At 36.8% G+C, this 17,464-nt stretch overlaps 2 protein-coding genes across 4 annotated transcripts; one reads left to right on the forward strand and one right to left on the reverse strand.

Annotated features, from left to right (window-relative positions):
• The first annotated feature begins 1,198 nt into the window (after nucleotides 1-1,198).
• ankrd1b (ankyrin repeat domain 1b (cardiac muscle)) lies at nucleotides 1,199-12,602 on the forward strand. 3 transcript variants are annotated; one of them, XM_027177479.2, is made up of 10 exons: nucleotides 1,204-1,377; nucleotides 3,461-3,542; nucleotides 7,260-7,409; nucleotides 7,497-7,613; nucleotides 7,707-7,814; nucleotides 7,987-8,085; nucleotides 11,079-11,177; nucleotides 11,273-11,371; nucleotides 11,447-11,545; nucleotides 12,261-12,602. In XM_027177479.2, the coding sequence occupies exons 2-10, from the start codon at nucleotides 3,483-3,485 to the stop codon at nucleotides 12,357-12,359; spliced, it is 930 nt and encodes a 309-aa protein (XP_027033280.2). In that variant the 5' UTR covers nucleotides 1,204-1,377; nucleotides 3,461-3,482; the 3' UTR covers nucleotides 12,360-12,602. The 3 variants fall into 3 exon arrangements, with proteins under 3 accessions (XP_027033281.2, XP_027033280.2, XP_047673503.1); XM_027177480.2 differs by lacking the exon at nucleotides 7,707-7,814 and having other exon boundaries at nucleotides 1,199-1,377; XM_047817547.1 differs by lacking the exons at nucleotides 1,204-1,377; nucleotides 3,461-3,542 and adding an exon at nucleotides 6,596-6,699.
• A 46-nt stretch (nucleotides 12,603-12,648) lies between these two features.
• Nucleotides 12,649-17,437, reverse strand: rpp30 (ribonuclease P/MRP 30 subunit). The gene is made up of 11 exons (XM_027177482.2): nucleotides 17,168-17,437; nucleotides 16,927-16,982; nucleotides 16,768-16,824; nucleotides 16,561-16,626; nucleotides 16,392-16,460; nucleotides 15,171-15,260; nucleotides 14,878-14,994; nucleotides 14,762-14,791; nucleotides 14,627-14,664; nucleotides 14,153-14,232; nucleotides 12,649-13,161 (listed from the first exon to the last, which is right to left on the reverse strand). Exons 1-11 carry the CDS (start codon nucleotides 17,247-17,249, stop codon nucleotides 13,043-13,045), a joined length of 804 nt encoding a protein of 267 aa, XP_027033283.2. The 5' UTR covers nucleotides 17,250-17,437; the 3' UTR covers nucleotides 12,649-13,042.
• Between the last annotated feature and the right edge of the window lie 27 nt (nucleotides 17,438-17,464).

Below are 17,464 nucleotides of genomic sequence, written 5' to 3' on the forward strand. Positions count from 1 at the left end.
TTTTTCAAGTATTCGTATAATGGTTGAAAAAAGTATTGTATTTTATACAATATATATATATATATATATATATATATATATATATATATATATATATATATATATATATTTATTTATTTATTTATTTATTTCACTTACGGCATATGCAATAATCAAGCTAGAAATGTACTGAAGGCTCTATCAGTAAAATCAGTAAATACACATTCATATTTGTTCACTTGATCAGGGACAATAAGAGTATAGTATGACAACAAGCAAGATGTGTATTTATTTTTTACCCATATTCTAGTTTATATACTAGAGATAGCTCTTTAGTCAGTGTGTCACAGTGACTCAGCTGTATGGACATCTATGGAAAATTCATTTCACCACCTAGGCACTAGAAATGAGAAGAGACTTGACACATGCTTTCCGTGTTCCCTGAGAAGATCGAGGAGTGTGGTGGTGCAGTACGGGGTGCGATACCTCTTATAATGTAAGTGGGTGCTGGTCCGATTTCGGTTTTGTAGGCAAGCAAGATGGAAGGAGTTTAACAATGATGTGACATTATAGTGACGTGACATACGGCTAAGTATGGTGGCTAGCAAGAATAGCAACAGTGATGAATAGCGTCATGTTCAAATCAGACATTTTTAATGATTTACCACAAATGGTGCTTAAGAAGCACAGCACAGGACATGGTGTTCATTCCTTTAATGTGTTTCTTTGGTGGGACCGGGGCTGTGTGGGAACCAGCTGAATGCAAGATATAGTTACCCCCTTAGCAGCTGTGAGAAACACACAAATGGGATAACTTCTCATAAAAATGACTGAAAACAAGGATATTTTGAGGTAGATCTTTTTTCTTCTTACATATACTGTATACAGATTTATTATTTAATTGTTAGCTAGGTTATTGTCTCAATAATCATTTAAATCTAAAATAAAAAGTAGAGCAGATTAAACAGAAGTTATTACTCACCACATCTAGTCCTGTATGCCTTTGACAGCACTGATGATAAATGAGGATCAGCAAGTTCAAGCTTCACACAGCTTGTGTCAAGGCTAAAAAAGTGCTGCCTCAAAGAATTTTTGGGTGGGAGAGAAGCTGACTCACAAACACAAGGACATCACCATAAGTGCTTGGGGTTTTCTGTGTGTGTGTGTGGTTGTGTGTGTGTATGTGTGTGTGTGTGTGTGTGTGTGTGTGTGTGTGTGTGTGTGTGTGTGTGTGTGTGTGTGTGTGTGTGTGTGTGTGTGTGTGTGTGTGTGTGTGTGTGTGTGTGTGTGTGTGTGTGAGCCACAGCACAGACCTTGACAAAACCCAAGATTAAAAACATCACTGCTTACAGCTTGCATCACTAAAGGGGCATTTTCACGGTTTTTAAGCTGATAAAGGTAAGCCATTCTTAAAATATAATATCATGTAAAATCAATCCATTCAGTTTAGCTTTGTGCATTAACACTGCATGTGCAAAGATACCAAGAAAGAAGAATACAGGTGTAACACCATGCGGTCTTTTAGGAATTAATTAGTAAGATGTAATAAAAAACAATAATTATTTTGTCTTAGTATTCCAGCAAATTTGAATTAAAACAAGGTGCAGATTTCCCTCAATTAATTATATACATATTGTTTATGATCTGTTACCATTATCCATGTGGTGTATAAATATATTTACACAATATGGGTAATGGCAATGAATCATAATAACTGGTCAAATTAATTCAAGGCAAGAAGCTTTTATTGACATTTCCACCGTATACAGCTGGTACAGTACACAGTAAAATAAAACAATGTTCCTCTGGGACAGTGGTGTTACATAAGAGACAGAACTAAAGGACACCACAGAATTAAGTACATTACACAGACCTACACATAAAGTGCATTTGTGCAAGAAAAGATTAGTTGTGTAATGAATAAATTGCAAGAGGGTTAGTCAATAGAGTAAAATGCTGAAGACGTAAACACAATACAGAGTTAGCAGCAACAAAAAGATAGATGTCGTCCATACATCATTTAGTTTTAGGTCACTGTATCATTAGTACACAAAGAGTCACCAATGCATGTAGAGTCTGTCGCTGTTGTGATGTCTATCAGCCAAATAAACCAAATCTAGTGAAGCAGAATTATCAAATACATATATTTTATTCATTTTGATTGCTTTTAAACCATTTAAAATTCCAAATCTTATCATATAGCTGAGCATTTGTTTAAGTTTAAAAGCCTTGTTCAAGAGTAGCTCTAGTCATTAGCACTGAACCTTAACCACTGGCCTGACAATGAGAGGCTGAAAATATAGCAGAAAGTCTTTAAGTGTGTTCAAATCTACTGTTGGCTACATTGCTTATAAGCAGTGATGCACTGGTGAGCTTAGAGACAGCAAAAACCTTCACAGACCACAGTACATCATCATCAAACAGCACACTATATCAAAATGATCCTGGTTAAAGGAGAAAATTTAACAGGAAGAACTTTGCATAGAAGGATTAGCACATTATCTTCAAGAATACTGCAGTTAGTTACTGTTAGATTGTAGAAATGTACATAGAGGTTTAATTCCTATTACATTTGACCAGAGTAATGAAGATTATCTAGGAAATTGATGGTGTGTAGAAAAACATCAGTCAAACGTGGTGCGTTGGTCAGTCATGGTGCATTAGTGTGAAAATTTATTTCAGTCATTTTACTATGCTTTTGGGAAACTGGGCAAAAATGCCTTACAAATCACTAGGCTGCATTTTTTCTTGACCAGATGACACCTTAAAGAAGTTTCTGCCTTCACAGTAGTTTCATTTTACTACTCATCCACCCAATATATTAAAGCACAGATCCAAAATTTGTGCTATGTCTATTTAGTGACACAGTGCACTACATAGCAAGCTTTCTCTATTATCTATGAATGTGACAGATCTCTATCTTCCTTGAATTATGAAGTCCAAAATGTTCTAGTAATCAAGTAAACAGTTTGCTCATTTGCAGGCTGATAGATTCCTGACGGATCTATTTTTATTTCCATTTTCCCTGAATGCTAAATGTAGCATCTGAAGAAAATTGTTTGAAAGCACCCTAAAGGAAACAGCTGATCCAAGCATTCCTTGTATATCCTTGTTACCTCACTTTCCATGTCACTGATGTCACCTGTGCCCTGGAATAGATGTACAAACCTGCTGCAGAAATGATGTGTAAATTCCATCTTCTCAGCAATTCCCTCATTAATAAACATACGGTACATAGCATCATATTTGCTAGTGCCTTACAGAGGTCTTAACTCTTAACAATGCCTGTATGAATCAAGTTACATTCTGATTGTGAACAACAGCCGAAAAGGTAAAATCTGTAATCCTGAAATAGGCTCAGATAAGAAAAGGTACTCCTGTGTGTTACAGTGAAAATGTAAAACAGTTTTGTACCCATAGGTGTTTATATTTTAACGTCATGTGTAGATACAGTAGAACGAATGTTTTGTCATCATTCCAGGTGTGACCGGTCTGGGACGCTGATGGAGCGCCACTCCTTGGACTTATTTTCTGGTGAAGACAATGAGCAGGATTTTGTTAAAGTGAGTTATATAACAAAGGAATGCTTTGCACACAAAAAGGCATTTATGCAGCATATACATTTTGGAAAGGCTCTTAACCAATAGACAGATGAACATGTGCTGCTCTTAAGAAATATTGTTTTCGTATTAAGCAAAGCAATGCTGAATTTTATTTGTTCGTATCCACCGAGTGACACTCTTCCAAAGTTTCCTCTCACTACACGCCAGCAGCTCATTAAGACATCAGCTCTTTGCTTGCTAATAATGAAAAAGTGTCCGGCCAGTGAATAAATTAAGCGAACAAATAAGGAGATTACACTCGTTAGTGTTGAAAGAGAGGTTTGACGCTAATCACTTACAGTTTTCAGCTAACTTCTCCATAGGCCCCAAATGCATGTTAATGGTCACATCAGTGAATCAGTGATTTAAAAATCATTGATTCCATTTCTTTAGAGGTATTTAAAGTCACATGACCTTTTTAATTCTATTTCATGTATTATTGCTGTTAATGGAGTCTAGCTACATTTTGTTCCAGTGATATGGAGCATAAATATGTGGTGAAAGCTTGTATGAAAACCTCATACAAGCAGCTTGGTATGTTTCCTTTGCCATGTCAGCACCTCGGCCTGTATCAGTGCCGAGTTCATATTTCATATTCCGTATTAATCTTGAGAATGGTATGTTGTAGCAGCTCTGTGTGGCGACAGGTTCAGGTCTCACACGTGCCTTATAGTGGGTAAATCAGTAAGAAAACACCTCACTGAATCTTCTCAGCAGGAGCCTCCAAAAGTACTGCATTCCTCATCACACACATACGCGCAGTTGGCCGCAGCTGTCTGAGACATGAGAACAGCCCACTGAGGCGTCTCACGCACAGCACCTTAAATGCCGTGTGTTTTGAATTTGCTGCTTCCTTTCACAGCATACCTGCGTGTCAATACATAACACAGCAGGAGAAGGAAGCAGCTGCAGATCATCAGCAGCATAATGACAATTATTGCTGCCGGTTTCAGGGTCAGGAAAACAAAAGATTCCGAGCAAAGCAAAAACAAACTGTTTTCCCCCCATTTTTTTATCCAGAAGATTCCCATTCACAATCACGACATTTATAAGTGCTTCAACATTCAAGACGCATATATCAGCATTAAGGCGAACTCATTCAAAGCAGTAAAGCAATCAATAGCTAAAGACAAGTTAAGTTTATAACCCAGCATTATATTGTATCTTTAATTATGTGTATTGATTAAAAAAAGATATACAGTATATGAGAAGAAAAAAGATAACACTACAGAGGACTAAGCAGGAATGATTAGTATTATCTTAACACCTACAATTAGCTACTAATGAGTGAAGACAGACTGATTCATCAGTAAATTTTGTATTATAAAGTATTATAATGGTTTGGTAGTTTATTATGAAGTAAACAATAATTACCAAGACATATTGCCCGGAGAACTACTAGCTAAGTAATTAGTATTCATCAGGATTGGACAAAGTACTGAAAAATAATTATTAAGGGAATAAAATATGTCTGTCATGGTAGTCTGGTAAAATTTGAAACAATATCTCAAAGACTAGGCACATTAAACGTATACAAAGAAAGATCATTCGTGACATAGTTGTAAACCGACTCAAAGCACCTTACAAGCATGTGATTAATATTACTGATTACACAAAATGACTCCAGGAGAGGAATGAAAAGGTTGTGTGATGCCTGTGAGTGATCATTAAAAGGTGTGTGTTGTGTGCCTGGGAGAGCTCATAAGTGACAACAAGTGGAATAGAAACACAGTCAGGGAGACAAGACTATCACTCCCTTGGGCTGAGTGTGAAGGAGAAAACAACACAGTTTTATTTCCAAACCTTAGTGTTGTTTTCAGTGCCATTATTCAGGGAAAAAAATCTAATTTAATGGTAATAATATATCTCAGTGTTGCAACTGTCACTGAACATTATAAAGAAAGTGTGTTGTGTTGAATATGAGACATCTCAGATGTGATTTGAATGCCATCTTATATCCACTTCATTAATCCAATCTATTCATCATCATATTTCATCCCTTTATTGGGAAAGAGCTTCACGCATTCTCATATTATGATTTACAGGCTATACTTTCCATTAATTCTTCCATTAAGTCTTAGATGATTCAGAGATGACTCAATCCAAAATAGCTACAGGTAAACTTTTTTTATTGGTGCTACTGGTAATAATGTAAGACAAGAAACCAAGGGAGAAAACATGCATTTAAAAGAGGAATCAAAAGCGAGAAGGCAGGAAAACTTATTCAACAATGACTACATAAAAACCTTTTGCTGTGAGATCTGGCTTTTTAAACTTCCCTTTGTTCATGAGTCAATATGATTTGGTGTCTTTGGTGAATTTGAGGACTTCATTGATGTCCTATAGCCTCCCCTTCTCGAGTGCGGTAAACACCCCTACCCCCTAATGCCCAGCAAGTCACATTTTTGGGGTATGGGCCCAAAAGCTTGATTTAGCACGCAGAGTGATTGCACGGAGCCCTCCACCTTACCACACATTTGAAGAACCAGCATTCGTACAAGACCTTAGTTAATACTCTCTTATACAATTTACAATAAACCTCTATTGGCGCATTACAGTGGACCTTTAAAATGTGGAATTTATTTTTAGACTTTTTGTTATGTCTAATAGTAACCTAGTCACTGTGAAATCATGTATATTTTTTACGGTGTACTCTAGATCGAATAGAAGACTGTATTTGTCACATATCCGAACTTTGGAGGTTGGGGTCAAAGCACAGGGTCAGAAATGATACAGCGCCCCAAGAGCAGAGAAGGTTAAGGGCCTTACACAAGAGCCCACCAGTGGCAGTTTGGCAGAGTTAAGGCTTGAACCCTGATCCACAACCCAGAGCGTAAACCGCTTGAGCCATCACTGCCACTCCACTCTATTTATACTTAATCCTCTATTTAAACTTCTATCATAGATTCATTTCTTGTTTTATGTTTCATTTCCTTGTTGTTGTCTGAAGGTTGGTAAACAAAATTTTGTTATATTGTATACAATGACAATGATCTACCTTCCCTTACTTTGTCTTAATACATAGTTATAGTAGTGCATAGTATCCAGCTTCACTCCTGTTTCAGTTTCATTGCTGTCTCTGTGAGGTGATAGCAGTCGAGGCATCTTGCTTCTAGGGGTAAGGTTATTAATGATCACCAGCACCCTTCCAAACATGACAGACATTGTTGTATGCAGCCACGTCAGCAGAGACAGTCAGTCTTTTTGAGTATGGAAAGGCAGGACAGAATTCATATATATAAATGAGGCTCCATGCTTGGACACACACCCATACACACACAACAGCTTGTGTGACTAAAGCAATCGATAGTTCATTGGATTTACATTATTACTAAACATCACACATGTTCATAAGATAGGCATATTGATTATATTTGCCAGTCCTAAAACAACCATCAATTTTATAATCCTTTCTCACATTTTTACTGTGTAGATTTCATGTCACTGATTAACATGCTCAGTAATCTGCTGAAACCTTCTTGATTTATGGAGATAAATCCTGCGGCCCAAAAGAAACATACATCAAGGATTCAAATGAATTCACAGCTGCTGTAATTTTAATTTCTGTATATCTTGGCTTGATTGCAGTTTGATAATCTCCCTGACAAGACAATAAATATCTGAACATATCCAATGTCAAGGTGTTTTTATTAAAAAAAAAAAAAAACATTTTTTAAGGTTGCTGGTAAGAGTTTTGGTGTTGATGAAGGAGCTGACGCTTTAAAACAGCAATATCTGCCAGGTGAATATGAGAAATCCATCTGCCAAGAGAGAAAAGATGAGATGAGGATCGACAGTAAGCTTGATATTGACTGTGAATTTGCAAAGGTATGTCAAAACATCAAACATGCATAAATATGTGGCGTATTAAAGACTTAAAGTATTTATCTCATTTTCATTTGCTTGCTTTTGCAGTCAACCAACATCAGCCGACAAAACCACGACTTCCAGAAGATTCCGGAAGTGGGGCAGAGGGGAAAAGTGAGGAAGATCTCTGAGCACAATCGGCAACAGCCAGCACCTGAGAAAGTGGTGAGAACATATAGTATATCTTTTATAGTAAATATTTTAATTTCAGTTAATTATAGTAAAACCTTCAATAATGTTTGATTATTATTCCCACAGTCTGATTTTGTTGACAAAGATGACTTTCTGAAAGCAGTATTGGAAAACAAATTACCGATGGTTGAGAGTTATCTTTCCAGGCGTGTAGACCCAAACACATGTGATAGTGTGAGTGCTGAAAAAACCCTGCATTTTATTCAGACTGTTTCAGTCTCCTGCAGAGATGATCATCTCTCTCTCTCTCTCTCTCTCTCTCTCTCTCTCTCTCTCTCTCTCTCTCTCTCTCTCTCTCTCTGTCTCTCTGTCTTTCTCTCTGTATCTCTCTCTCTTTTTTTTGTAGTTCAACTGCACAGCTCTCCACAGAGCATGCTCTCAGGGGAATGCCGAGATTGTGAGGAGACTGTTGGAAGCTGGGGCTTTAATTGAAATCAAGGATAAGGTATAATTCAAATCTAACAAAATATGTCACAACATTGGGGGAGTTTTTGCCTTGATCTCAACTTTAGTCTCACAAATATGATAGTGTTTTATTACAGAATTTGATTCTCACCAGAATGATCACCAGAATGAATTGAAACACACACACAAACACACACAAACACACACACAAACACACACACATACACACACACACACACACACACACACACACACACACACACACACACACACACACACACACACACACACACACACACAGGTAACCTCATTTTTCCCTAAATGAACATAATAGAATAAATTCATACATGTTTATACAGTACATGACATGATGCACAGTTTCAAATGCTTTGCGCATTGCTATTCAAGGTCTGTCATTTTCACTGTGCTGTTACTTGGTGTGATAACAGCTTAGGTGTTAGTAGGGAAAAAAATGTTCTCCAGATAGCAAATGCATCTGCCATTTATCCATTACCACCTCTAATCTATGACCATTTAAATAATATATTAAAACCAGTATATGCAGGCCTCATTTTTAGTGCTATGCATATAATAAAAAGATGATTGCCAATGATGAATTACATCTAAATTCATTTCAACCAATAATGAAAAATATAGTGAGCAAGATAAATACCCAATAAAAAACAATAGGCTGTTATATAAAAAAAAGGACCATTTAATCTGAATTTTAAAGCAGTCATTGGGGTTGCAGCAATGTCCTTAACCGTAGCTTTTAGTTTTACAAAATAGCCATTAAGCTTTAAGGTGAAATACCTTATTTTGTATGCAACATCAATATTTGTGAATGATCAAATGTTTCTTTTCATTAAATACTTTTTTACCTGGTCTATTTTTCCTGGGCTGTGCTTCTGAATTTGGATAAACTCATTACATGTGTGAATTATTATTGTAGAATGAAATGTTGACAATTTTTTGATTTACATGTGACAGCGATGGTGATAAATACTGTTCAGATGGTTTTCATATTAGAGAGAGAGAGAGAGAGAGAGAGAGAGAGAGAGAGAGAGAGAGAGAGAGAGAGAGAGAGAGAGAGAGAGAGAGAGAGAATTAAGTATCTCAGAGAATGTGTGATCATTTATCCAGAATATATTGAGTACTGTAATATATCCAGGAAACTGAACTACACAATGATTGTTACTCCTGCTTCCTACTATTCAGAGTTTTTGCCTGTCATACATATCCAAAATCTTGGACCGGTGAAAGCATTGTAACTGGTGAGATTAGAGGTTTTATGATGATGTTTTTTAAGGTGCATTTTATCAACTGCAAATAAAACAGTGGAGAATTTATGATTTGATAAAAACTCAACAGTTATTCAGAGATCAAATCGTAACTTAGAACAAGACTTCAGAGAGCTTTATATACTTTATTTACTTGAAATAAATTCAATAGACCCCAAGCACAGAGTTATTATATATAAAATAAAATAATAATATGGCAAGTTATTAGAATCCCAGTGCTTTTTTATTCTGTACTTTCCACTGACACAACACGCTAGATTTTATCAACCTATTTGTTTTTCAGTTATTGGGGCTTGGATTAAACTCATTCAGTATATAGAACATATCAGAAAGGATAATACGATCTCTATAAATATTATTGAGTATTTATATTATAATAACTTTGATAATGGTTGGTTGTGAGTTTCATAACTTTCATAACTAAAAATGTTATTCACTTACTCCTGAAGGTTCCTACACCCCACTTTGAAAACCACAACCTTAAACAGCATGGAGTCAAGTACAGTATACATGTTTAACCTAGAGGTTATATATAGAATATTAACCAATAAAGCTTATGTTCAATTTGTCTAAACAAAACTGAATGAAATGACAACTTCTGGTAGTAACCTTCTGGTCTTCTTGACTTGACTTGACTTGACTTGATTAGTACACAAAATGAACTGCTGGAAAACTGCTGCTATATTTATCCCCTATGTTGTCTATGGTGGATCAAATAATTAAAGCTCTGAGTTGTAGGTTGGAGGATCTGAGCCCAAGCCCCAGCCCTGCCACTGGGGCCCTTGAGCAAGGCCCTTAACTCTCCCTGCTCTGAGGGCACTTTATCATGGCTCACCTGAGCTCTGACCCCAACCTCCAATGTTGGGATATAATATAATGGGCTGTAATGTGTACGTGAGAAAAATAAAGGCTTTTATTCTATTTTATTTTGGTACTGAAGAAGTGTTAGAATTTACTGCTGAAGGAATTTGAAAGCTACAAGAAATCGATCTAAATATCTTTATATATATATATAGTACAGACCAAAAGTTTGGACACACCTTCTCATATAAAAAGTTTTCTTTATTTTCATGACTATGAAAATTGTAGATTCACACTGAAGGCATCAAAACTATGAATTAACACATGTGGAATTATATATGTACATAACAAAAAAGTGTGAAACAACTGAAAATATGTCATATTCTAGGTTCTTCAAAGTAGCCACCTTTTGCTTTGATTACTGCTTTGCACACTCTTGGCATTCTCTTGATGAGCTTTAAGAGGTAGTCACCTGAAATGGTCTTCCAACAGTCTTGAAGGAGTTCCCAGAGATGCTTAGCACTTGTTGGCCCTTTTGCCTTCGCTCTGCGGTCCAGCTCACCCCAAACCATCTCGATTGGGTTCAGGCCTGGTGACTGTGGAGGCCAGGTCATCTGGCACAGCACCCCATCACTCTCTTTCATGGTCAAATAGCTCTCACACAGCCTGGAGGTGTGTTTGGGGTCATTGTCCTGTTGAAAAGGTGGTGTGTCCAAACTTTTGGTCTGTACTGTATATATATTTGTTTGTCAATCTAGTGTTCTAGAAGTATTTTAAAGCTTAGTTTCTCATAACTCTTGCTTTTTAGGAGCTTCACCACCATGTCATTCTTCTTTCCCACAATTTGACACACATGCAGTTCTCATTATTGTTATTAAGATATGAGACTATTACTGGAGGTAATAGATGATCAATACTTGTTTCCACCTAGCTTGATGCCACTGCTGTTCACTGGGCCTGCCGTGGAGGAAGCCTACCTGTTCTCGAGCTTCTACTCAACCACAATGGCAACATCCATGCCAAAGACAAGGTTTAGTTGCACGCAGCCGATAGACCATCATTCATCACCTGTCACTTTTGAAGTGCCAACTTCAATAATGTAACACTGATCTTCATACATTTCAGCTCCAGAGTACTCCTCTTCATGTGGCAGTTAGGACAGGTCATTATGAATGCGCTGAACATCTCGTTCACTGTGGTGCTGACGTCAATGTGAAAGACAGAGTAAAACACTTTTGGTCTCATCCTTACTTTTTAAGTAAAGTCATGTGGTGTGTTAATGTGCTCTTGTTTTTTTAGGAGGGAGATACACCAATGCATGATGCTATACGACTGAACAGATTCAGATTTATCCAGCTCCTCCTGTTGCATGGAGCCAATCTGAAATTAAAGAACTATGTAAGTTTATTAAATTGTCTTCTTCCACATATTCAAGAACAATGAATAGCACAGAACGTGCAGGAAATTCTGTCTTTTTTCATTTACATTTCTGGCATTTTGACAGACACCTTTATCCAGAACAACTTACATTTATCTCATTTATACAGCTGAGCAATTGAGGGTTGAGGGCCTCAATTGTGGCAGGAGTGGCAGTTAAATGGTACTGGGATTCAAACTCACAACCTTCATATCAGTAGTCCAGTGTTTAAATATTATATATTTCAATAAAAGGTTTACTCTGTATTTGATAGATTAGCTTTATTTCTGTCTTCATATTGATCCAAAAACAGTCTGGTCTCAGCTGTATTTTTGTGTATGGGATCACAAATGTAGTTTAGGATGCACACAGTGCCATCTACTGACATTTGGGTGTATATAATCTATTGCACCACCCAAGTCATGCTTCAATAACTAGAACCTTATTTCAAGACACGTGACAGGAGTTTTCATTTAAATACTTTTCAGAAAAAACCTAATATCCTACAGTGATGTTCTAAAGGTCTGTGCTGATTATATAAAGGTTGTGGGCTACTAACCTCAGCTGCTCAGCTACATGCTTGGATCAGCTTCTGCCTCATTTCCAAGTTTCTAATGAGGTCAAATTTTTTGCCAAAAGAATCAAGGTAAAAAATTTTTTTAATTCTTATTCTAACAAAATGCTTGTCTTCTACAGGAGGGTAAATCACCCATGGACAGCGTTTTGCAGTGGCAGAATGGAGCTAAGTCTATTCTAGACAACTATAAGCACAGTAAAAACTCACAAGACAAGTAAACTGGAGTAAACAGGGCTGCAGCTCTACAAGTTGGAACTGCGTTGGAAGAGAATATGTGAAGATATATTTTAAGAGGGAATTGGAAAGTACGGTGAAATATTAATTGACTAAATTTGAAATATAAAATATTTTTTGAATAGTAATGGACTTTAATGTTCTTCACATCATGTCATGGTTTTTTGACTTTAAGCTGATCAAAATATTGTTCATTTTATTTTCATTTATAAAAAGTTTTTACTGGCCTGCTTTGCTATTTTATGAGAACAACTGAAATGAGAAATTCAGCAGTAGCGGTTTCATGGCATTTATTAAAATTGCCCAAAAATATAGGTTGTAAACAACAAAAAGCATCAGTCCCATTATTTCCTTTTCTAGCAGTTTCAGATAATCCGTAAGATTCAGATTCTGACCCACACAATATTCAGCCAGACTATCTGCAAGGATCGGACAAATATTACAGGAGTAATGATCAACAAAAACAATGTGTCATGGTCATATTGTTGTGTATATCACTATCACACAAAAGTAAAATACATACAGTGGATCATGTGTGATCTCAATATAAAGTCAGCAGTTCAGGCTGGAAAAAAAAGGAGGGGAAAAAATAATCATCTGAAACTGAAAAAAACTGAAAGGCAATGTCTGGATGAATCCTCTAAATCACTCAGCAGTCAAATCTGAACTAAAGAGATTCATCAGTTTTGGCCTTTTTAAAGGCTGGAGTTTCTTCCTCTGGCTGCTCACTGGGTGGTTGGCTCTTCTTCTTCATGTGAATAATACCCAACGCTGTCATGCGGGTCTCTGTAACGGAAAAGCAACCAAAATATCTTAAAACATTTTCCCGAATAGCAAGAATGAAAGACATCTTAAAAGAAGTGCACATGAATCATTTACCACCAATATAAAAAAATACCATGAAAAATATGAGAAATAATTTTAACACGTTATACCACAGAACTGTTGAGCTCATGAATCTAGATAGTAAACCTAGTGTGGGACGTGGCAGCCTGGTTACGGTGGTTGGATTAGCCTAGGGGTTACGGCAATTGGAAGACTGTGATCGAATCCCAGGTCCACCAAGCTGCCACTGCTGGGCCCCTGAGCAAGGCCCTTAACCCTCAATTTTATAAAAATGTAAGTAACTCAGGATAAGGTCGTCTGTAAATGTAGTTAATCAGATGTTCATTCATTTTCTGTAACAGTGCCAGTTACTGGGACATTTATGATGGACGTGTAATCTCAACCTAATATATATAATAATAACAGATTCAAACTTGGTGATACTTAAAGTTAAATGAATCATAGTTGATACTGTATGTTGAAGCTTGTCGTGAGGTGACGTTTGTGTAAAACTTTTGAAAGGAGACTCCATTGTCAGCACAGGTCTGAGGAATTGCTGGGGGTTTTTTAAATACAGAAGATGCTGCACTTTGCGCATTTATATTAACTGCGAGAGAGCACGAGGGAACACTTATGTCTGCTATAAGTATGTACGTGATAACAAGAACTACTCTTTTCCTCAGATCTTCCACAACATGGATTGCAACTAGAAGCCAGTAAAACGTATGATGTAGTATAAAACATGTTATATAAAAGGTTTATTGAATAAATCACAGAGAAGTTAAATATTAAATAAAAAAAAATTGTAACTGGTGTCAAACTGCTGGGGAATAAGAGAATAATCAATTTTGAGATGGTTAAGGACACAACCCCGGCTTTGATTATTTAACTACAATAGCACACCACTCATGCTTTATGTAATGAAAGTTGGAAGATGGAGAAGTTATTTTACCTCCATGCAGTACAGTAGATCGACAGTTTGTTGAGACCGCAGCTTTGGCGTCCCCTTCAGAAAGGCCGAACATTAGCCCACTTATGTTCTGAATCAAAGTCAAATCAGTACTTCTGGGATTTGGCAATGGCAGAAATGAACGCAAAATCAACAAACACTGCGATATTCCGCGGAACCTGTAATTTGCGTTGTCATGTAATCACAATGCACAGTCATTCGATTCAGGTGTCGGAAAGGAGTTTGTGATTTAACTAGTAGTAGTTTCATAGAAGAATCCAGCACTTGCATTTTCACCAATTCAAGTAGTTTACCATGAAAAAGCCAAAAAAAAAAAAATCTGCAAGTTGCTTTGGATTTTTAGCCACAACAATCTACATACAAATAATTATAAAAACCTTCACAAAACTCTGCAATGACTCCCAAATACATACAGGACATTCAATACCATACAACTCTAAGAATTGTAAAGGATACAGATTTGCGATGTCATAAGGGCCACGCAACTCAAGGGGCTAAATCACAAAAATCAAGACAGAGTTTCTGAGAATTAAAAAAAAGCACTCTTTATATACTTGGTGTTTCATACAGAGTGTATATTAAAGTACTTACTGTCTCTGCTCCGCTCGCCATAATTACATTCTGAGAAGGTGAAAATGACAAAGTTACTTTAACACTGAACTCTTTATAAATATCAAATTTGTGTCTTAACCTTTCTTGTGTCTCACCTTTCCCTTGCACACTTCCACTAGGTTGATGGCATTTGCGATTGTGTATTTCTTCATGGTGGAGTCTCTGATAGCTGCGGTGTATCTTATCTCAAAAAACACTCCCCTTTCAATTGCCTTGAAGAATCAACATTCACAGTGACGCAGGAACAATTAGACAATTATGAATCTCCTGTGTTTTATGGTAATTATCTCCTAGTACTCTATTTTCTTTTTCTTATTAAACAGATACTTAGTGCCATAAATAAAAGAGCACAACTAAACAACAGTCAGTGTTCGAGATTTCAGCTAACCCCATTTATCGGTGACCTTTTGCAATGGAAAGGCTGTTTTTCAGTCGCTGCTATTGAGATGATGTCCACATCATACGTCATGCATGCAGCCTGTTACACAAGAGATGTAACATGTAAAGAAAATATTTACAAAAATAAAAATCAGAGTCAAGATTTATTTGCATTGTACTGAAAATGTCCCCAGATGAGCTGAAAATGTTTAAGACATTGTTAACAGAAACAAAAAAGCACTTGATTCTCTACACAGCATACAGAACAGTCCTCAATCAAGCTGTGTCCAAAAGTCTACTAAGAGTAACTAAGAAAAAGGAAACTAAGACGGTTTTTGGACTAGACAGTGTAGTGCAGCCTGGTGTGCTGTTACTCTCCAGAACTACTATATTCCGGGTCCATTTCCTATAGCCAAAAAAATAAAACATGATTGATCTTTGGAAGCTGTTATGCAGCCAAAAAACGATCAATAAATCACCAACAAAACAACAGAAGTGATGGTGGATCAGTGGTTACGGCTCTGGGATACTGCTCAAAAAATACAAAGGTTTCAAGCCCTGGCATCTCCAAGGACTACCACTGAGTTCTTAACTTTCCCTGTGGTACCATGTCATGGCTGACTCCATGCTCTGACGTTTACCTCCTCTAACAAGCTGGGACAACAAATAATTTAACTATACTGTATTGTATATGCAACAAGTAAAGGTGTCTTCTTCACATGGCCAAGAACACAAACCACCTGCTAGTCATAGGCTGTGGAAAAAGATCCTTCCATTATGGATTCTGTAGTGTTAAGTTGGAATATCAGTGTACAGTGACATCTGTCTCTCATCCTCTAGGTCAGCCAAATATTTTTGTGGACACCTGACTATTACAGCCGTCTGTGGGTCTGACAAAAGCAACTGCACAAAGTGTGAATAGCAGAATTGTATACTGTACAATGTCTCTGTATGTTAGCAAAACATTTTTGTATTATTTGTATAGCATTACAATTTCTCTTTATTGGAACTCGAGGTCCGAAGCATGTTCTAACATGACAATGCTGATGTGCACAAAGAAAGCAAAAAGTGGTTTGCCAAAGTTGGTGTGGAAGATTCGGAACAAAATCTAGCGAAAAGCCTTCCTAGGAGAGTGGAGGTTCTTATAACAGACAAGGAGGATCTTGACAGACAAGGGGTCTACAAGCTTTTGGTCATATAGTGTACAACAATAAAGAATTTGAAAACTTACATGGAAGAGTTTCTCTGTTTTTGGAAACACAGCCAAAATATCAAAGTACTTGTATTCATTGGAAGGCCTCTAAAGGGGAAAAAATAAATCACAAAACAGTGTGAGGTTCAGAAGAATCATTATTATTACTGAGTAGTTTTATCTTGATTGACTTTACTAATGAACTTACAAAGTGAGAGGCATCTGTGGCCACCACTGTCAACCGGTTCAGCACTTTAATTGGTCTTGATTTACCCTGTGTGTGTGTGTGTGTGTGTGTGTGTGTGTGTGTGTGTGTGTGTGTGTGTTTGGGGGGGAGCAGAAATCAGCCATCAGAAAACACACTCTACTTAACATCATTATCCACATCATAAATAAATGAAAACATTTAAATCACCTGTACTATGGGAAGTTTTTCACACAATTCTGAAACTGACAATGGCTTAGGGATTTGCTGCAACAGATATATAAAATATATATATATATAAAAAAGTACATCAGTAAATGATCAAAAAATCAATGATTCACTCAGCAGGAATGAAACATTATATAATACCTGTTTCTTCTTTTGTGGTTCCATCACATAATTTATCGCAACTGTTGAATAACCAACTGAAAAAACAACAGAATTTACACGTGAACGTAAACACCATAGATAAAAGCTTAGGCGCCTAGAATAGTGACTTGATTTCACACAACCACAATGAAAAACTGTACAAAATAAGGTTGTATTAAATCCTACGGTTGCTTTGGATGTTTGTTTACATAGCAATCGACCTGAATAAGAGCAAACTTACGGTGAGCTGCTGTCTCTATAATGTTCTGCAGCTTTTTCTTGTCGCTGATTGCGCTTATATTGAGATCCATAAATACAGACATTTCGATATTTGTGTGTGTAAATATCTTTAAAAAAAAACAATAAAGTTACTTAAAGCTAATTGATGTTAGCCCAGCAACACGAATCGACATCTTGCTAGCCGGGGGCATGTGCGCTGTATGAAAACGTGCTCTGACGTCAGCAGTAGGTGCTCATGGGAAACGTAGTTCACATCTCGGAGATGTTTCGTTAAGGCGTCGAAAAAGAGACGCTGCTA

Source organism: Tachysurus fulvidraco, chromosome 8 (assembly GCF_022655615.1).
Source record: "Tachysurus fulvidraco isolate hzauxx_2018 chromosome 8, HZAU_PFXX_2.0, whole genome shotgun sequence".
NCBI classification, from domain to species: Eukaryota; Metazoa; Chordata; class Actinopteri; order Siluriformes; family Bagridae; genus Tachysurus; species Tachysurus fulvidraco.